Source organism: Microtus ochrogaster, assembly GCF_000317375.1.
Source record: "Microtus ochrogaster isolate Prairie Vole_2 chromosome 14 unlocalized genomic scaffold, MicOch1.0 chr14_random_3, whole genome shotgun sequence".
Lineage (NCBI taxonomy): Eukaryota > Metazoa > Chordata > Mammalia > Rodentia > Cricetidae > Microtus > Microtus ochrogaster.
This window is the reverse complement of record NW_004949098.1, coordinates 6,272,496-6,294,299: the sequence shown is the minus strand read 5'-3', so window position 1 is coordinate 6,294,299 and position 21,804 is coordinate 6,272,496. Positions and strand designations below refer to the sequence as shown.

Sequence of the window (21,804 nt, the reverse complement as noted above, 5' to 3'; positions counted from 1 at the left end):
GAATCAATTCACCAGTCTCCACAATGTTTAGAGGCAAAGTCTCTCTCTAGTCTGCAACGTACCAAGTTGCCTATACAGCCAGGACTCCCCAGGACTTGACATATCTCCACATCTGTAGATGGCACCTCACTTCACCCAGCTTTTTAACATGAATTCTGGTGATAAACTCACATCCTCATACTTGCCTGGCAAGCACTTTGCAAACATCTTGCCACTGAAGGCATGCATTTTTCCTAGACATCTACAATCCAAACTAACACTATTTTCATCAGCTTTCCATCTTGCTGTCTTGAAGTCCCTTTTATATAATCCAGAGGCTCATTCTCCTTACCAGGCTTACTATATGCAAAACAAGTGTTGTCTTATGCCATTCTTTCCACGTAAATCTCCTTCTACATAATTTCTATGTTATTTATTTTTCAGATTAATTTACTTTTAACTGACATAATATTTGTGAGGCATAATATGATGTTTTGATTTATGTACAGATTGGGTAATAATCAAACTAGAGTAATTTGCATATTCATCTCCCTAAATTTTGATTATTTTTGTGGTGAAGAAATTTAAAAACTTCTACCTATTTTGAGACATACAATGTCTTACTATTAATTATGTTTACTATACCGTGCCATGAAATATCAGAATTTATTCCCCCTACCTATCTGTAGTATTGTAGACTTATTTACTAACGCCTCCTCATTATCCCTCCTCTCAATTCCTCGCCGTCTCTAGAGACAAGATTCAACTTGCAAATGCTGTCAGATCAACTACTTCAGACTCTATTTATCAGGGAGGTCATTTAGTGTTTGTCTGTTTGAGCCTGGCTCAAACTGCATATACTATAATATTCTCCATGACAGGATTCTACATATTTTTAGAAGTATTCAACATACCACCATGTATGTGTAAATAATGTGTGTGTGTCTGTGTGTGTGTGTGTGTTTGTGTACCACCCAACTATTGGGAGGTATTTGATTAGATAACTTGGGTGCTGTGAGTAGGCTTCATGAGACATTACTATGCAGGTGTTCTCACACAGAGTGTCATCATTTCCTATGGTGTGAGTGTGGACTGTTGGATAGTTCTATTCTGGAGATCCACATATGGGTCTATATTTCATGTGGAGTTGCCATATGGTTTTCTATAAAGACTGCATCCACTTATACTCCTTTACGTCTGCAAGAATACCCTTCCTTTGAGTCTTCTCCAACATTTGTTATTTTTTATGTTTTGATGATAGCCATTCTAATTGGAGTAAAATCTTATCTCACTGCATTTGTTCTGCATTTCCCTGTTGACTAATGGTATTGATCATTTTTAATACACCCTTTGCCCATGTCTTTGCTTTCTTTCCATATAGACTTTTTGCTCATTTAACATACCTTGCTTACTGAGTGGAGATCTTCCAAATATGTAAAGTGCCGTTTCCTTTACTTTATTCCTGTCTCTTGGAGACACTGAATTGTTTCTACCTGAATCTGCCTTGTGACATATTTTTTCCAGCCACATTTGGAAATCAGACAGTCACAACATTCAGTTACACAATATGTCAGTCATTCGATTGTGCAATATTCATTGTATTCTGGTATCCTTGAATAACCCCTCAAGCACTCAATAATTTTAATGCTTTTTTCCCAATAAAATTGGATTAGATAAACAAAAGAATCCTGAGTCTGACTTTACAGTGATTAATTTCTGTTATTGTAAGAATTTATAAAGTGGAAATATTAACTTAACTTTACTATTGTTTCCTCTTTGTGTTAAAGAAAGCAAACAGATTGATTTACCCAGCAAGTAAGCATTAGTTCTGCTGAACTGAGTTGGAATAATTCAATTGTTCATTACAGGGTGAGAAAAGGCCCCTGATTCTCCTGTCGCTATCAAGGAAAAAAATAACACGCATGAACAAAACAGTCAAAATGCTTTATGGAGATGTTTGATCACAACCCCTCTTCACTGCTAAATACTATATTTCTACTATTCTAAAAACTAAAAATCACAATACTCTTTAGAAATAGTAAGCATAAGCCAGGACAAAAGTTTTAGCAGTATTGCAAGCAGAGCTCTGTTTTTGGCTTGTCAGCTGGCAAAGAATGCACAGACATGGGAGAGAAGCCCTGTGGGTTGGCAGATTTGACCAGGGGCTTCGCAGAAAGTCTGCATGGTGATTTAGAGGCAAAATCTATTTGCCTGAGCAGATGTTATTCATCAAATATATAAAACTAGTGGCCAAGGTTCAGAATTTGCAGGTACCTGGATATTTCAGAACAGGTCGGCTAGCTAATCTGCAAAGAGCCTGGCTTCTATCATTAACCAGATAGGCCTTCGGGTCCATTGCATAAAATTGAGAGGATTTATAGTTCAATAATTGATTTTGTTAATGATTTGAATAAAAATACCTGATACAATTTTATGTAGAAAACATTTTTTTTTCAAAGTGCCTTATCAACAAGATTTCAGGACTTCTGAGTTGTTTTCATTTTACATAAAAATCAAATATTTTATTCAATAAGTAGCAGGGCCACCTGTGAAGAAATTATCAACAAGTGTGTGGAGGGATCAGAACTCATTCCTAACCCCGCTCACCCCCAGGAAATTCTGAAGCATCTACAGCCCCAAAGCTTGCAGAATTAGAGCTGAAACACACACAGTATGTGTCAGCTATTTTCTTATCTATAAATAAAATATATAGTTGTTCCACTATAGATACATTTTTTTTGTAAATAAATTTTAGATTAGTTAGATTTTTTCATGGATATATTAATTTGGTAGGAGGAATTTAATAAAGTGTCCTAATAATAGATGCCTTATGTTAGTAATACATCACTGAAACCTCCCAAATAACTGTCCTGAAGGTTAAATGACTCACCTTTTTGTCTCTTACCACTGTTTTTGATAATTGCATATTGCTTTCAGATAACACTGTAAATTAATAATTATACTAATCTATATGTTTATACACAAAACCATTAGGCCATAAGCTTGATAAAGTTTTAGGAATATAGAAATGTAAATGCTGGTATCTGGAAGAATGAGTGAAGAGAAAATTAAGGTGCTGCTCACACAGTGGAATATTACTCAGCCGCAGAGAAGAATACAATCATGTCTTCTGCAGGAAAATGGGAGAAACTGGAGATCACCATATCAGCTAGCGCAAGCCTGGCCACGAGCCATAAATAACCATATATGCTTTCTATCATATGCGCAGCCTGCTGAGAGCAAAAGAAGACCATGGAAGTAGAAGGGGGCTACTAGGCGGACAGAAGCAAAGGAGCTGAGATCTGTGTTTATGTGTGGAAATACAATGAAGGGTTGGGAGATGGCTCAGCCCGAAAAACACTCGTCTCTACTTTTGACAACCCGAGTTCAATCTCTGGGACCCTCATCAGGAAGGAGAAAACCGATTCCCAAAACCTGTTCTCTGACCTCCATACATGCAGGTGTGCTCACAGACACTGAATAAAGCAGTACAAAACACACATGGAAATGTCAATCAGAAAGTGACTATTTTATACAATGGATATGCATTAATGAAATGCATGAAAATTGGCAAGGTAGAGGGATATATAGAGAGAATGAGGTCATGGGAAAAATGCCAGTAATACAAAAGATGAATTTATCTGACTTAAAAACATCTCTTGTAAAAAAATAATCCATTTTCAATGTTCTGAGGCTTCACTTGCATTGGATGAGAAATTGCCAGTCAGCAACGTCTAATAACATGGTGGAAACAGAATCACTAGGTTCAGTTCCCTGTAACTAGTGGGACTAATGACACTCGTACCAGCCCCTGGCTCATCAGAACACAACATGAAGCAGACTATGAAATTAAGTTTCTGAACAATTATTTATCATCGTGTGAATAATCCCAGCTTGCCCAGCTGTCTGACATGACCACAAAGCCCAAGCAGGCATGCACAGCTACACTTCCTAGACTGTCTGAGTGAGAAACAACAGCTGGAATGCTTTCAGTGAGAGTCTTGCAAACACTTGACTAAAACTATAAATTCAAGTGGATGTCCACCCTAAACTGGGCTCCCACGTGTTCACTGCAGCCTCTATGTTCGCCCAAATGGTTGGCTCCCCTTTGAAACTACACACTAATCATCCTATCTGGATCTCCCTCTGTAGTCAAGTTGCAGCTTTGTGGAGCCCTGGGTAGGACACTGCACTTCAGCTTTCAAACAAGTAAGGCATGGCTGAAGGTGACAGATTCGGTACACATATTTACCACTTCTATTTTCTCACACCCCATCGAAATGGCCATAAGAGTAATATTCTTTCAAAGGCATACAGTTTTCTTTTAAAAGCATCAATGGCAGAAAAAAAAGGCTTCAATATTTTGAAAGCCACATATCAGAGAAAAGAGGTGCGAGCTCATTTTGGAGCACTGAGAAAGTGGAATCCTCAGCGAGATACGCGAAAGCCCAGAACAAACCAATTTGTACTGCAAAACTGTCAAAGATGCAGGGATTTGAAGCATCCACTTCTTCTGCAGCAAAGGAAAGAGAAAAAGTGAGAATTTTAAAACATGCCTGTTGATCTGTTCTCCAAACAGCAGCTAGAACTGCAGGTGCAGCTAGGTTGTCATAAATGAGGGAATTTTTCTTTATGGTCATATTTTGCTTCATTGTGCATATGCCAAAATTGATTTTATTTGTGTATTGGTTGACCCTTGTCTTGGGTACTATGAACAACGCTGCCATGAATATAGGCACGCAGACATCCATCCCCTTAGCATACCCACTTCAATTCCTTTGAGTACATATGCAGAGAAGTGCGGAGGGGGACCATGTGATATGTCTAGCTTCGGCACTCTTATGAAGTGATGCTCTGATTTACAAAATGGTGCCGTGGTGACACACAACTGCTCTTGGAAGGCTGAGGCAGGAAAATTATCCTGAGTTCAAGTCCAGCCTGGGCTAAGAAATGAGACCCTATCTCAAAAGAGATAGGAGAGTCACACTAATTTAACTTCCTACCCAAACAAAAATTCATGATGTCTTATGTTGGATGTAAAATAACAGTTTCAGAAAAACAGCGTGATGGCCAGCAAAAGCTGAGATGGGAGAATGGGGCACTAAATTTCAGTTACATATGAGGAATTAATTTTAGTTTATCATGCAGTATGGTGACTATGGCTAATAATAATATTCTGTGCATTTTAAAAAAATGTCAAGAGATCTTAAATGCCTTTACCAAAGGTGGTAACAGATACATTACCTACTTGCTTTAATTTGTCCATGATGTATATACAAGCTAAAGTATATGACACTATATCCTACAAGTACATACAATTATTCATCAATTTTATGAAGCATTTTGTACATTTTGCAAAGTGCCAGAAGATCTGAGTGACAATTGAACACTAGCTGGTCACCTGGTCACATGAAGTCAGGAGGCCCAAGAACAATTCACTTGTTAGCAGATAGCCTGTTGTGCATTTTCATCTAAAGGGCCTAACAATAGAAACAAGGGCACCAGGAAGATGGCTGTGATCCTTTAAAAATCATGAGAAAATAAAAATATACAATACAAAGAAAGAAGAGACATTCTTGTATAGATTTTATAAAGTGGAGAAATGGGGCAAACAGACCCAGGGAAGTAGTCAGTGTCTGTGGCAAGAGGAAATTCGGAGAGAATTGAACTGTGTCTAAGTAGCTCTGATAGAGAGGAAAACACCTTTCCAGATGGGTTTGGATATCTTTTTTGAAGAGATCAAGACTATAAAATTAGATGTTGCCTACAGGTCCCTAATTTTTAAGTCCTAACATCAAAATAATGACATCTTTTGTGTGTCTCCTTTCGATTTATTAGAAGTGAAACTCACAGAACACTCTAACGTCTTCTTGAATCATCTTTAAGAAGGTAGGTTTCCCTGGGAAGGTCTCAAGTGGTTTGCTGGCTGGGGTGGGGCAGGATGATTTGTACTGAACAGGAAGAGGAAATGTGATGCTTATTTCTGAATAGAACCATGATAAAGGGGGTTGGTCCATAATGCCTCTGTAGTCCCAGGGGATTAATATGGTTCTTTTGTGTGTGTGTGTGTCTGCTTGCAATGATCTAGAGTCACCTGGGGAGATGGACTCAAAGAGGTTTGTCTCAGTCAGGTTGGACTGTGGGCATGTATGTGGGGTGATACTTTTGGTAATGTTTTTGGAGTGACCAGATTTACCCACAGTGGGGGGCACTATTCACTGGGCAGGGAATTCTGAAGTGTAGAAGGATAGAGAAGCAAACTGAGCACAGGCGTGCAACCATTATCTCCTCCCTCTGGGCACTTGGTTATGAAAGGTGACTAGCTACTTCAAATTCTTTGGCTTTCCCTATTATAGCTGGTAGCCTGGAATGACGAGCTAAAGCGAACTCCTTCCTCCCTAAGATGCTTTTGTCAGCATACTTTATCACAACAACAAAAATGAAACTAAGACAGTCGGAAAGCAATGGAGGCAGAGGAGTTTGCTAGGACACTTAGTAAAAGGAATCATCCCTGGCTCTGATATTACAGATCTGTTGATTTAGGAATGACTTATAGTCCTATAATATGCATTATATAGTTCTGACACACAGATTTCAAAATTTCTAGTGCAGCCCACAAAGTTCTGCTTCTCCTGAGATGCCTTGCTCCAGACTTGAAAAGAATAATTTTGAACATGAATAGTTTCATAATTTAGTCAACAAAACTCAGTGTTTGACTTGCAAGCATGAGGAACAACATCTAAGGCTACCTTCTGGTCTCCTTCTACACACATGTGCAACCCCCACCCTGAATCTTGAACCAAAACTCCATTCAAGGTAAACTGAGTAATGGATTACTAAGAGGAGGCTCTCAATCATTCAGCTTCAGTCAACACGACAGTTATCAAATACTGTAGCCAGGAACGAAGCTGTTAAATAATGATTTTTGAGTAATCCACTTGACCAGGCATTTCAGTTCTGGTGCTTATGGAGAGAGCACAGTCATTTCAAGGATGACAAACTGTCTTCGTACAAATGGCAGAGTAGCTGTGTAGGATGATGTACAGGAAGAGATGTGTTTGAGGGTGGGAGGCTAGACAATTTGAAGCTTTGAACAAAGAGCTACCCTTCAGTTAGCATCTCACAGGGTGAGAGGCTGGTACAGGTCTGCTTGTCTCTTCCTTGTAGATTCAAATAAGAGATCAGCCAGCAACAGACTTCCATAGATGTTTTGCTTGTCCTGGCTAGGAACGACAGCTCAACAATACTTTGCCAGATGCATTTTTCTTACTGTGCTTTTTATAAAAATGATATTTATTCCCACTGACAAAAAAAAGGAAGATATGTTTCAAACCTCTGTTGAGTTAAATCAACATTTGTTTTAACCCATTTTCTTATTTCATCAAGAGTTCCCTGTCTAAGCACAAGAATCATCTGGATGGGGCTGGAGAGAGAGCTAAATTTAAAAAGTGCTTGTTATGTGCAAGTAGAGGATTGTGAGTTCAGATCTCCAGAATCCACTTACTGTACATGAAGATGGGCGTGGTAGGGTACACAGGCAACCTAGACCTGGGGAGGCCGATACAGAAGGATGTCTGGGGATACTTGGCTGTACATTCTAGTCAAATGGGTGAGCTTCAGTGAGAGACCCTGCCTTGGAAATAAGTTGGAGAGTGATGGAGAAAAGACACTTGGCATTGACTTCTTGTCTACCCATGGGCACAAAGGTGACTGCACACTAGCACACAGATACACATGTACACAAATGCTCATATACACAAATAGCAATATAATATAAATAAAAGAATGTCCTAAGTACTTGATCAAGTCAGCAATTAAAATATCTCTTTGTGGAACACTGTGATTATGTAGACTGGATGGGGGTCTCACAGAATGTCTCAGTAGTGATTTCTGCCTTCTGTGCTAATTTATAGGCACATAAAGTGACTCTTTGTGTCTTTTAGGGAGCAATGAGTTAATAACTTTCAGTGCCTATAGTGTAGTCTGTAAAATGTTTAGTTACTGGCAATGAGGGATCTGTCTAGCTCTTGGGGCACATTCTTATGGCTTTATCCAGACAGGCATGCTGTCCGAGCAGAAACAGCAAGAAACAGTGCAGGGAAAATCTCTGAACAGAAAAGTAAGCAAATGATGTATTTGTTTCCATACTTGTGGCATCTGTAATCCTATGAGGTAGAAGCCTGAGGTAGGAGGATTAGTGGTTCAAGTCCAGCCTGGGTAACACATCATGTTCGAGAGCAGCCTGAGCTACAAGGCCATGCCTCAAACAGTGACGACAACAACACAGTTACTGATGTCATTCCAAGCCCTTTTGGAAAGGTCTGATGAATCCCTTCCCTAGGGCCTTAGGAAAGCTCCAATTAGAGAGAAGGCCTGAGTGTGTAAATGTGAAGCAAAAAGAAACCAAGCCGAGCTTATCTTATCTTAGTCCTTGTTTATCACCTGGCTGTGTAGGGAACATGGAGAAATCACTCTTCCAAAATATGAAACTTAATCTACTAAACACATGGGTTTTGCTTCCCCTCTCCTCCTCCTCTTGCTCTGCCTTCTAGCCTCACCATTATTTGTTATTATTAGGAAAAATAAAGTGAAAGCCATTTGTTCATGTTAAAGAAATATGTTTCTATATAGCCTCCCCTGTGCCAGTCTACATGGTCTCAGTTCTGGGGACTGTGAACTATAGCCTGTTCCTCTTCATAAGGGATAAGTTCCCACAGCAGAATGGAGAGTAACAGCTCACAGAGGAGATGCCATTTGGAATGTGGCAGGTGTAACTATCAAATTAAACATACTGACGCAATCAAGTGAACATATTCAAGCTAAACTTTAGAAGCAAAGGAGCCATCCTCACCAGGTTCTCAAAAGAACATTGCAATCAAAGGGATACTAAGTGCAAAGTCACTGAGAGAGTTTGTGTCCCTAGACACAGAGATGTTACCAGCAATGAAATATTTTTTAGGGTGTAATTATTTCCTAATTGAATCAAGAGAAATTCTATTATTGTGGGACCAAGACAGTGTGAGGACCAAACAAAGAAGGCTTCAAAGCCTATCTCTGGAATTACCTACTGGGGAGTGAGAACTCCGGTTGCAGGCATGCTGTGTACTTTGAAAACCTAAAGGAAAGGCTTATCTAAGACCTTGTATTTGATAAAAGAATATAGCATGCTGATCTCTCTGACAGTTTGGTGAGGTAAGGACTCTCATGGAAGATCAATTGATAGATTGGATTGTCCCAGCTGCCTTTGCTATGATGACCAAATCTGATGACTTGGCAGGGCAGGCTGTCAGCAAGCCCTGTTCATTTACAAAGCTAAAGACAACTCCTGACTATCCCATAATGCTTTGTGTTCTGTCTCATCATATTGATTGACCTTGTATGATTCAAGGACTCTCTGAGAGATTGATTTGTTCAGAAAAGAAACTAGCTAGAAGTCTGAGTAATTTTGTTGTTGGATATATTTTTATCTCCACTTTATGCTTGAGTTGATCTTGTTTTCTTTCTGTAGGCAGGAAGAGCTCCTTAAAGAAGCCACGGTTCGCTGAGTGACACTGAGGCTTAGGGTTGCTAGTCTCGGCTCCCAAGAAGCATTCTGTGAGCATCATCCTTATGCAAGGCAGAGACTGGGCACTCTCAGTTACTGTGCTTCTTCTCTTCTCTGGGACAGCCCTAAGGTAGTGAAGAGCCTCTGCACACAACACACACCTCCCTCACCACAGCTCAAAATTCTGCATTCTATGTATGCCCTGGAAATCTCATAATCTTTTGACCCTTCAACATATTTCCAAATGCTACCTTTACTTTCTTTAAAATACTTTATAATCATAATCTAATAACTGCCATCATTGTAGGTTTAATCTATAATTAGTCATTTAGGTCAGTTTTCATTCAGGATGGCTTGCTTGAATTTTAGTGTAGAATCTAAACTAGGTTCTTTGTACCTTCAGTTCTGGAAATGCTTTGAGGTGGATTTTTAAATGGGTTTCTTGCTATTGGCAATTGATGGTGGCTGGGGGAGGGTGTGGCATTCTTCTTTGAGGATGAAGCCTCTGGTAGGCTCACTATGCTCCAGCAGATGGGTCAAAACTCATTTACATATGGGCAGTACTATTGTATTTAATAGAATTTTTTTAAAAAAAAAGGAATTGAAATTAGGAGAAAGAAGTGATGGTTCAAATGATGGAGGAAGATCATTGGTTAAAAAATAAGGAAACTGCTTGGCCCTCATAGGTTAGAACATAGGTGGGAGGAGTAAACAGAACAGAATGCTGGGAGGAGGAGGAAGTGAGCTCAGACTCCATAGCTCTCCTCTCTGGGGCAGAAGCAATGAAGCTCCGACCCAGGATGGACATAGGCTAGAATCTTCCTGGTAAGCGCACCTCGGTGCTACACACATTATTAGAAATGGGCTAGTCCAGGTGCGAGAGTTAGCCAAGAAGAGGCTAGATATAATGGGCCAAGCAGTGTTTAAAAGAATACAATTTGTGTATTGTTATTTCTGGTGTAAAGCCAGCCATGTGTGAGCCGGGCGGGACGAAAAGCAGGCCTACAGCTCACACAACAGAATGATGCCCAACGTGGGGCCAACTACATCCACAGAAAGCCTGAGAAAGCTTGAGAAACAATAGAGTAAAGCATGTTTTCTTGGTAGCAGCAATTTCTTGGGTCTGCTCTGCTTGCTAGAGGCAAGCAAGTGCTCTCATCTAAGAGAGGCTTCCTGACTCAGCTTTAGCTGCAAAACCCTGCAGCTCTTAAGAAGTTCTGCCACGAAATACTTAAATGGTGTTGATAAAAGCCGACTGAATGCTTGTTTGTTTTCAGCAGTAGCAGGAAAAAACCTGTGTTGTTTTAAAATGCCGGCTTTCTGGGCCTTCTGGCCAAGGCAAACTCTGACTGTTTGAGGCAGGAGGGCCGACTACAGAGAGAGTACTTGAGTGTTGTCTGCTCACTTGCTGGCAGGGACCTTGAAACGCCACAGAGTTGTGGCGATAAAAATGGCTCCAGCAGTACCTCCGCCATGAGGCTGGAAAGCTAAGGAACGGGCTGGCATCTCAGCGGCTATTGTCTGGAGGAGTGGAAGGACCTCCTGCAATAGTTGGAATATATGGGAACTTGGGAGAGGAAATAGGATTTGGATATGATCATGTTTTTTTTTTTTGCATACATGTATCAAATTCTCAAAAAAACACAAACATAAAAACCCCAAACTTCTTAAAAAGTGAAAATTGGAAAAAAAAGAAACAAAAACTTCTGGGCAAAAGGCTATTGACTTCATACAAGGTGTTTTGATCTTCTACAACAGAACACTTTTAAAGTAAATTCTGGCTATAACTTGGTATTCTGGGCCCTGAAAAAAAAATATGACCCAGGGCTTATGTTAAATTCTTTAACATAAGAATTTATTTTGTCCTTTAACAGCTAAGACAGTATCTATTCTCATTTTTACTTTTTGGAATTATATTTTATTTTCTTAGATCATACTCGAATTCCATTACCATCTGGGGAACTAGGCTTTCTTCTATTAGAGTCCCCAGCAGGGACTCTAAATTGTGTGTCTTATTCTCTGCCTGTGTGTCCCACTTGAAACTCAAGCATAGGATAAGACAATTCCACAGAACCATGTCCACTTTATCATTTATCATTTCCCGTCTCATAGCAATTACCTTGCACACCTGGAAGTCCATCTGCGTATTGAAAAGAGTGTAGAGGACTTTTACCTGGCATACTGTTGGTAAAAAGAGAAAAATCAAGAGCCAGAAAAGCAGCCAGAGAGGTTACTGAGGGTAGGAGTAAGAGAAAAAGACAGAAATGAATGATTGAACACTCGCTTCAGTGAAAAAAAAAGTCAACTGAAGATTTCTCAAGTCAGATAATCATTGACTGCCTTAATTTATCATAGCAAAGACTGGACGCTCATTCTTTTTTTATATATATATTTTTTGGTTTTTCGAGACAGGGTTTCTCTTTGGTTTTGGAGCCTGTCCTGGAACTAGCTCTTGTAGACCAGCCTGGTCTTGAACTCACAGAGATCCGCCTGCCTCTGCCTCCCAAGTACTAGGATTAAAGGCGTGCGCCACCACTGCCCGGCTTGGACCCTCATTCTTAAGACAATTTTGCTGTCCTCAATTCAAGAGCACTAGTTGGTGAGCATCCACTTTGGTCTCTATAGCAACAGATTCGTTGCTAGATTCTTATCAGTTACTAACAGATGCCAGTAAAGAGCAATGGTGTAACTTAGGTCTGTTGGCCTACTACAGTGTTTGCCAAGCTTTTAAAGATGTCTTGGAGTGGTCACTCTGATCCATTCAAAGTGAACCTAGATTTCAAACATACTATAGCTTCTAACATATGCCTGCCAAATAGTTTTAATCCTAGACCCAAGACTTGTGTCAAAACACTTCAGAGGTACAAAAGAAGACCTGCTAATAAAACCTAACAAATTACCTCCATGTTTACATAGGATATCAGTCTATCTCAGTTGACCAAAGCAAGTGAATTATCTTTACTCAGCTACTTCTGGAGGCCAACAGGACCACATTTCATCTCCTATTCAGCCATGCTGCCTATCTGAATGACTGACTCTAAAGTTCTGTGCCTAACTTCTAAGTATACAGAGGCCTGAGCCTTGTGTGTACCAGTCTAGTTTTCAGGTATTCCAGACAGCTGTCACAAAAGTCTTAGGATTTTAGAAGGGTTCTTATTTCGTTCTTCCCTAGCCATGTCAGTAATTATGATTGCCCCCATAGTGTTCATTAAGATAGGAACACATAGCTCAGGGCATCTATAGCATGGGGAACAGAAAAGAAACTGATCTGAGCTAGACAAACCCAAGGAGGCATTCTTTTTTGGCTGTTATCTCTTCTCTGGGAAAGTCACAATAACCTTGATAACGTGGGGTTTATTATTTAAAGTTAATAAAACCAGCCAGGCGGTGGTGGCACACACCTTTAATCCCAGCACTTGGGAGGCAGAGGCAGGCGGATCTCTGTGAGTTCGAGACCAGCCTGGTCTACAAGATCTAGTTGCTGGACAGGCTCCAAAACCACAGAGAAACCCTGTCTCGAAAAACCAAAAAAAAAAATAAAATAAAATAAAATAAAGTTAATAAAACCAAATAAGAGCACATGGAAGAAGACAGAAAATAAGTTTCCCTTGACACAGTGCCTTCTTCCTGGCCCCTGCTTATTCTATTTCCAAGTACCTCCCAGATAGTGTGAGTTCCGGTTTGGCCATTTTACTGCTAGAAAATCTGAGGTTTTGGGATCTTTCTATCTTTCCTAAATTAGCTTCATAAGAAGACATAAAGCAGGTTTCAATTCCAGTGTCTCTCAGATGCTAGGCAAGTACTTTATCAACTGAGCTGCAGCCTAGGCAGGCCCTGTATCCACAAGCAATTGCATCTATTGGCTCTTGTGCTTGCCCTCCTATAGGAAGGGAATGAAGCAGAGTAACAGTTCCTAGCTAATGTTATCTTTCAAGTGGCACATCCGTTAGAATCTTTTCATTTTTCTATTAGACCTGATATGGAACCCTGACATTGGACTTAACTGTAATTGTATGGGCCTTTTTAGCTGCATGTGGATACAGAAGACACAATGGAAACCTGTTTTTTTTTTTCAGATAAAACAAAATCAATTATACACAGTAAAATATTTAATACACAGAAGAATACATGCAAGGTAATTTCTAGGTGATGCTTTTCTTTTGTGTATTTATTCATTTGAGGTGGGATTTCATTCCCTTGGCTGTCCAGGTTGCCCTTGAACAGAAAATCCTCATGCCTCATGCTTCTGAGTTGCTGGCATAGAAGGCACATGCCACTACTGAGTCTATCTTTACACACAAGATGTTAATACTAAGATGAAGCATAACTACAGCCTCGCATTCAAGGACAACCTAGGATCTCAGAGAAATTTACATTTGTTTATGTACAAAGGTTTGATTGCATGAAACTTCACAGGAGTTAAAATTTTTCTAAACTTCAAGTCTGTGTTCACACCTTTCCTAAATCTTTTATTTAGTCACGCTTTGGTTTTAAATCACACCACACTGCCCACACAAATAGGCTTCTATATTTATCTTTGTCAACACTCCTCTCTATACTAATCGCTGTACCCAAAATGAATTGCTTCTAAGTCTGCTATAACATAGTTATATAATAAAATACTATTCAGCCAGGAAGCATATGTTTAGAGATTATTTATTTAGGTGGAAACATGTTCACAAAATATTGAGTAGAGAAAATAGATTACACAATACCACATTATTTTTTAAATCAAGGCATAGTACAAGCTTGTATGTATTCGCACATCTGAAAGCTTGTATACGTCAAAAAGGCACACGCTCAACTTTTAACAGTAATTGAATATAGGGAACAGCATGGAATATTTTAATGTATATTTTATTATTTAATCTTTATCCTTAATAATGATTGCATATGCATGTTATGCTACAAAGAACAAAACAAAATAATAACAATAGAAAGGCCACTGTTTTCTGGGATCTTGTGTCCCTGAATATTACCTCACTTGCATGTCATACAATGTTGAGGAAGAAGGTTTTGCTTTTCTCTGTATATGTGTAAAATAATGTATGTATAAATGACTTTTTAAGCAAATGTGGAGCTGTCAAGAGGACAGGAAGGGAATGTTGAGGGAAAGGAGGACAAGAAGAATTAAGATGGGGTACAGAAGGGAATACACTCACATAAAAGACATGCTTGTATGGAAATGTGAAACCAAATAAACCAAACAACAAGGAAGGGTTTGTGTAAACTTGGCTATGTTTTTACATCATGATCTGACTGCAAATGACCTTTGTGGACCTCACTGCGTCCTCAGACCACCACATGTGGGCTCTGTGGGGAAGCCCACTCACTGCGATCATTTGAATGAGAAATCTCCCAAGAGGCTCCTGTATTTTAACACTACATTCCCTTCTGTTATTGAGGGAAGCTTTGGAATCTTCAGAGCTTGGAGCCTTGATGGAGGAAGTCCATCCCTGGGTTTAGCTCGGCCTCTCTTTCTCTGTCTCCCTCTCTGCTTCCTCTGTGTACTGGAAATGGGATCTCTGCTTTCTGAGTGCCATGCCTTCCCTGCAGGTGGACTGTGCCTCTCATGGAGCTGTATGCTAAAACAAAACCAAACAAAAACTAGAAGAAATCCCTTTCCTCTAACTTGATCTTTTGTTATGGAATGTTTTCACAGCTACTGCTATACCCACTTATATTACATTCTAGTGCAAAGCTGCTGAGATTGGGACAGTGATGTCTCAGGCACTTAAGATAGATTTGTGTCACCTCACAGCAGTGTTTCACTGTGCTTCCTAATTACCTGACTTTCAGTAGCAGTTTGCACATTAAGGACATGGATCCACTGGGAGGCTTCCAACGAGCTAAAAAAAAAAAATAAATCATGGATCCATGTATTTCATGTGTAATTTTATTTTTAAAAAAATACAAATAAAAAGTACTTTGCTAATTTGACAATGTGCAGATCGCCAAGGTCCTCTCCCAAAGGGATTTCTGCTTTAATTGTGAAGATTTTTCTCTCAAACTGTATGAGCGCCTGTGTGTGTGTATGTGTGTGTGTGTGTGTGTGTGTGTGTATGTGTGTGTGTGTGTGTGTATGTATGTGCGTGTGCAATACCGAGTTTAGGCAGGCATGTGTGGAAGTCAGAGATTGAATGTGGGGTGTCTCCCGCCAGTTTGAATAAGTTAGACTGTAGTGACCCCTTCAGATCCATCTTTTTTTTTCCCTGCCTGCTCCCGCCCCCAGCCCCATGGAAGGGTAAAAGGCACGTGTTGGCATACCTGGCTTGTACGTGGGTGCCAAAGATAGAACTCAGGTCTCAATGATTGCATAGCAATCACTTTACCCACTGAGCCATCTCCCTAGCCCCATACTTAGCAGACAAAACATTTCATTCCTTAAAAAATATGTAGTAGGGCTGGAGAGAAGGTTTGGTAGTTAATAGTGCTTGCTGCTCTTGCAGATCCCAGTTCACTTCTCAGCACTCAATGTGGGAGGCTCACAGCCACGTGTAATCCCAGTTTTCTTCTGACTTCTGTGGGCATCTGCATTCACGTGCATGTGCACACATACAGACACATATACATATGCATAAACAATAAAGTACTTATAACTAAACAGTGAATGGCTACAGAATTGCACCAAGAAGCAGCACACACATGGTCCAGGCAATCACAGTCCGTATTCTCACCAAGGCCCATCAGTGAATAGTGCATGAAGAAGAAAACAGCTCACTGCCTCTCAGGGTTGCACATCTACCGTTTTAGTACCTAGAATAAGGATTAAAGTTTTCTTATGGTTCTGAACTGTAGTTTAGTACTTAGGATGCATAGTTTATTTTTTTCAGTTGTTTATAAGAAAGAGAAGCATACTTAGGCATTTTGGTGACAGAATTTTGAAACACAATTTTTCTACATAACTACCCATTCAAGTACAATTTGTCTAGCAAAGTATGCAGGTACTGCCAAGTGAGCTATTTACAAATTGCTACTACATTGGAGTAAATCAAAATTTTCTGTGCAATTTAAATCAAATGAGGATTTCTGACATGTCTGTAAATGTTGTCCATGATGTCCGATGTCTATTTTAATTTATATAGCAGACATAGTCTTCTCAGTAGCTTGGCTGTATGAAAGATTTTTATGAAAATCACAGTCAAAATGTGGACACTTTGCTCAACTTCCACTGTTGTCATCTGTCTAAGGAGGCCATGCTAACAAGGATTATTTCAGAACCCACGTTCTCTTGACCTTTCTTCCATCTTTCCAGTTATTACACCCCCATCACCTGTCCTGGATGCCTGGATCAAGGTACTCTCCACTCTCAGATGTCATCTGCTCCGATTAGCATGACAGAAATAGCCTGTGTAATGATACACGAGGCCCTGTGCAGACAGGTGCTTCATCCCTTCGCAGACATCCTGGTAGACCAGATACCTGCGCATAAGCAAGGCCCGTGGCATCACTGCTTCTTCATCCTAATGTGTTCTCTGTCCCCTCACTTCCAGAAGATCTTGGATCTGCCATTCTTTCATGTTTCTGTATCCTTTGTATTCAGAGATCTCCCTCCCTCCTGTTTCTTGGGGTTTCTGTTTTGACTTTGGGCTTATCACTCTATGAAATAGCTCTGGCACAAAGTACTCAAGCATATGAAGTCCATCATCTCTCTCTGGAGCACAAGCCCTGGGGAAGCAGAGGGCTTGGTTCTGTTCACTCTTGCATTGCTAATGTGATGCCTGGCATAAAAGAGTGATTTGTACACTTGTTGAGAGAATGTAATTTTCAATCCATTTTAAAATTCTTATCTGTAAAATGCCATGTCCTCCTATCATGAAGCTCCCCTTTTCCCCCTCACAAAGAAGCTAATAATAATAGATATTTGAAATTATTTTTAATATGTTTAATGAAGAAAATTTAAGGCTTCCAAACTAAGATGCATAAAATAGCTTCCATCGGACAGCTATTGATTCCTTATCATTTGGAACATGTTATACTACAACAATTACATGGACAGCACCAATCCCAATTTACATGTTCATCTTTTTGAAAAAGAGCCTCTACTCATTAAACCCCACATGTAAACTATAATGACAATCTATCAAAGGGAGCACTGTGTTAAAGAACAGTTTCACTTATGGGTGTTTCTGAAATTGAAAAGACCAACATAAGGACCTGCTAATTGAAAAATTTCCTATGACCATTATAAACTCTTTACCCAATGCTGTCTGCTCTCAGATGCCTGCTTTTGTCTCTGGTGTCTTTGTACACAGGCTTTTCTCTTATCAGTTACCTTTTAAAGTGCACAATTTTTGCTGCATTTTCAAATCATACATGTACAAACTCATCAAATCACTTACATTTATGGCAACCTCTAGCAAACAACAATCAGAAGGAACTTAATATGATCCAAGTAGGTGAAGTACAACCTGTGCCCCAGACAGATTGCTTTCCTTCTATCAGTTAGTGCCCACCAATCCTTGGCAATCTCCATCCACATTCCACACCATTTCCTAAGTCCAGTGTCTTAGAATTGCTTTGAATGCCAATGGGTTATTAGAAATTGAATCTTTATGTGGGACTAATCAGGATATTTTTTGCAATTAAAAAATAACTGCTTCCCCAAGATTTCAATCTCTAATGATTTGGGTTTATGATTTCTTCATCTTACTGTCATTAACACATTAACAGAAAAATATGTGATAATTGACATATTTACTCCCACAGCTTATAGAATGAAAACAATATATAACTGGCAGGCAAGATAGCAGAGTCAGAGTTTATTGCACAGACTTTTAAAATAAGATACGCTGTAATCCGTCTCTTTATGCAATATATGCTATATCAATATAAGCATATTGATTTTATAGACATGGGAATAAAAGTACTTTATAGGAACCATGGTAGCATTTTGACTGCCTGAAGCTCTACCCTGAAATCATTAGTGTGATGTTCAACAGAACAGCATACAGGTTCAAAAATAACTCAAATGGAAAATGCTTTGTTTAAGTCATTGATGTGAATAAGAGTTGGACACTTGGAAATTTGAACATGACACCTTCTATGTATTTTGCAACTATGTAAGAAGCCAGGATTTTAATGAAAGTATAAACTATTTCTGAATCCCAAGAGTCTAATCAAACGACAAGAGACTAGAGTTCAATAAAATACAAAAGGCACCAAACTCTGCTAGTCCATATGAGCGTACACTGAAAAAAAAACACACAAATGCATGCACGCACGGGTGCACACATGCACACAAACACACACATACACGCAACCAAACAACAACCAACCTATTTCAATAGTACTCTATCGATAAATGACAAATGGAATTATATTTCACACTTTGATTACCTGTTCTTTCATCACATCCCACAGATTCTATTCATGGGAGCACACTTTATTCATATTTATTGATCTTAAGACTTTAACCATCACAGCTTTTGTAACTCCTACTACCTTCTTTGGTAATAATTGTTCATCGATGGGAATCCTAGTGTTCTGTAACACAAAGCTGAATTCTGCAGTCATGTCATTAGCCTCATGCTGTTCTGTTAAAAGCAACGGCAAGTAGAATTCTAGATCCTGTGAGTATCCCTTTTCCACAAATCTGTTATGCAAAGGACTTGCTCGGGGTGGGATAGCCCTAGGTCACCAACATCTCTAGCTGTACTCTATAGAACATCTATGCAGTCAAATCACAGCATGTACTGGTCACAAAGAAGTCCTCACAAATGCCTAGGTACCATAGCAGACATCCACAATTTATTCTTTGCTGAAAATAGGCAAGTCTTCCAAATTCAATTCATCTGAAGGTTCATGGAAAGGAAAGTGATTTTTTTTATTTCTACATTTATTCTTGGCACGCCACACACGCATGTGGGGGTCAAAGGACAACTTTCAGAAGTAGTTCTCTCCTTCCACCATTTCCATCCTGGAGATCCAATTCAGGTCTCTAGGCTTGGTTAGAAGAACCTTTAACTGCTGAGTCATCTCATTGGCTCAGGAAACAAATCTGGCAATTTAGTTTCTGGGCTGTTCCCACTATACTTCCTTTTGCTTTTCAAATGACAGAAAAAGTCTGGCTACTTGCTTGAAGTTTATCCTGTTGATTTAGTAAGCTACCTGGGTTTACCCTAAACAATAGGAGTTACTAGTTGCAGAGGTGGGGTGGGGTGGGGAGCAGGGGCTGGGGGAGGTAAATCTGTCTCAGCATTGTCTAGCAGTGTTGCACCATAGTGCAAAGCTGTCATAGATTTCTCAGCATCCCTGTTAGCATACCTCAGTACCATAAAGGACTTTCGGACAACACAGTATACACCAAGCCCTGACTTGATTGACTGTTTTGTTTTGTTTTGTTTCCAACTTGTACTTGATCATCTCAGAGACAAGAATCCTGCACAGAGAGAACAATGCTCACTCATAAATGGAAACTCTGGGGCACTTATCTAAAGCAGTGCAGCAAATGAACACAACTATAATTTAGTGCCTTCCAAAGCAAAGAGTATGGATTCAGTCACCTTGAATTTTACATGTACACACAAACACACATCACAATTTACAAGAAGTGGAGAGAAAGATTGTTGTCTGTGCCATCAACAGTGAGACTCCCATCACACTTATTGGAAAGTCACTCATAAGAATTGCTACTTGCAGAACAGGGCTAATAAATTCTTCCAAGTTTGTGGGCAGCTAGAACTTTTCCACTTTGTTGGACCAGCATGAACACTTTAAAACTCGCTGTGCTTATTAATGCCTTTCAGGGCTGAAGATTAGCATCTATTGCTATTCTTAGCTTTGAAAATATACTTTGTGAAGTATATTTTGTGAAGGACCAATTGGCACAGCCTCCTTTGTTCCTATCAATCATCCACCTTCACCAAATGAAATCCTACTTAAATCAAATTGCAACCATTGAAATGACCAAGACAACACCGCTCGAACAACTGAGTTCTTAGATTTTACACTCCACTCAATTCTTCCATCTTGAACACGCACTTAGAAACGTAATCAGAGCACAGGCTTCCCCAAAGCAGTTCTTTGGCAAAACCTTACTCTCCTTCAGAAAACCTGTCCTCTTTTCCTGCTATGACTAATTTCATCACAAGAGTAAAAGGCGCAATCCACTGAGATGAGAAGGGCCGGAGGCCTGCACTTACATTATTCATGTATTCGCTTAGCAGGTCCTGGAGTGCCTGGCGCACTGCATTGCACTCGGCCACAATACGCTCACGACGGTCATCACGTGTGCAGGACGAGTCTGCCATGAGGGCCGCTCCACTGATGATGCTCTCCAGTCTTTCTTCCAGTGATGGCCGGAACCTGGCCTCGCTGAACGTCATGGGGTCCAGGATGATCTTATTCTGAAAGGATCAGGAGAGAAAAGTGAACAGGAAAGAGACAGTTGCCTCAGACACTTTTGTGCATGAAATTATCTGAAGCTAAGACAAGACAGCCCTGCCTGGAAGGGAAACCAAGATACTGAGACGGATTCTGAAATATTTTTGAGAAAGTTTTTCCCCCCTAAATGTAATCTACAGATTGAGAACAGCAAGTCTTATTTGAAGAATGTGTTCTTGGTTAAGGCCATCTGTGGGGAGGCATTTTCAAATGAGATACTGACACTGGCTTCGTGGCCTTCAAGGAAAGCACAATGTAATAAGCGGAGGAAATAGGAAGATTTGAGAGCTAAGACATGATTTGTAATCAAATTATACATTAGGTGTATACAGAACATCCCCCAGAGGAACAGCAGAGGAACAGCTGTCCTTGAATCCCCAAGCAAAAGGCATCCGAAAAGTTAATTTCCTACTAGGAATTAACACCTTTTATATTAAATCAAGGTTTTACAAAATATGACCTGGAATGTATGCACCTTTGTGAGTTCCTTTGCAATTGTTAGTTTTTCTATCAGACAATCTCCTTCCAGTTCACTCTCTCTGTTTCATGCTTATAGCTTAAGATGTGAGGTCTCAGCTGACTGCTCCACTCCCCATGCCTACTTGTTGCCATATTTTTTGCCGTGATAGAATCAACCCTCTTGAACCATAGCTGAAATCAGTTCTTTCCTTTATAAGTTACCTTGGTTATAATGTTTTATCAGAGAAATAGTAAAGTAACTAATATATTAATCATCAGAGAAGGTTCTGTTTGCAGAGGATGGTGGTTAATATGAAGACCTATAATTGTTCAAAGGGCAGTTTTATGTGTAGGGTTCAGCCCCCAAATAGGATATCTATATCACATCTACATCACACACACACACACACACACACACACACACACACACACACACA

At 39.8% G+C, this 21,804-nt stretch overlaps 1 protein-coding gene across 3 annotated transcripts in view; it reads right to left on the bottom strand.

Moving 5' to 3' along the window:
- Positions 1-21,804, bottom strand: part of Ctnna2 (catenin alpha 2) — a 1,150,887-nt gene that overhangs the window by 750,670 nt on the left and 378,413 nt on the right. For all 3 annotated transcript variants that reach the window (XM_026787990.1, XM_013352850.2, XM_026787991.1), the window contains exon 7: positions 20,668-20,871. In XM_026787990.1, coding sequence (XP_026643791.1) covers positions 20,668-20,871 — 204 coding nt within the window. The remainder of the gene's footprint in view (positions 1-20,667; positions 20,872-21,804) is intronic.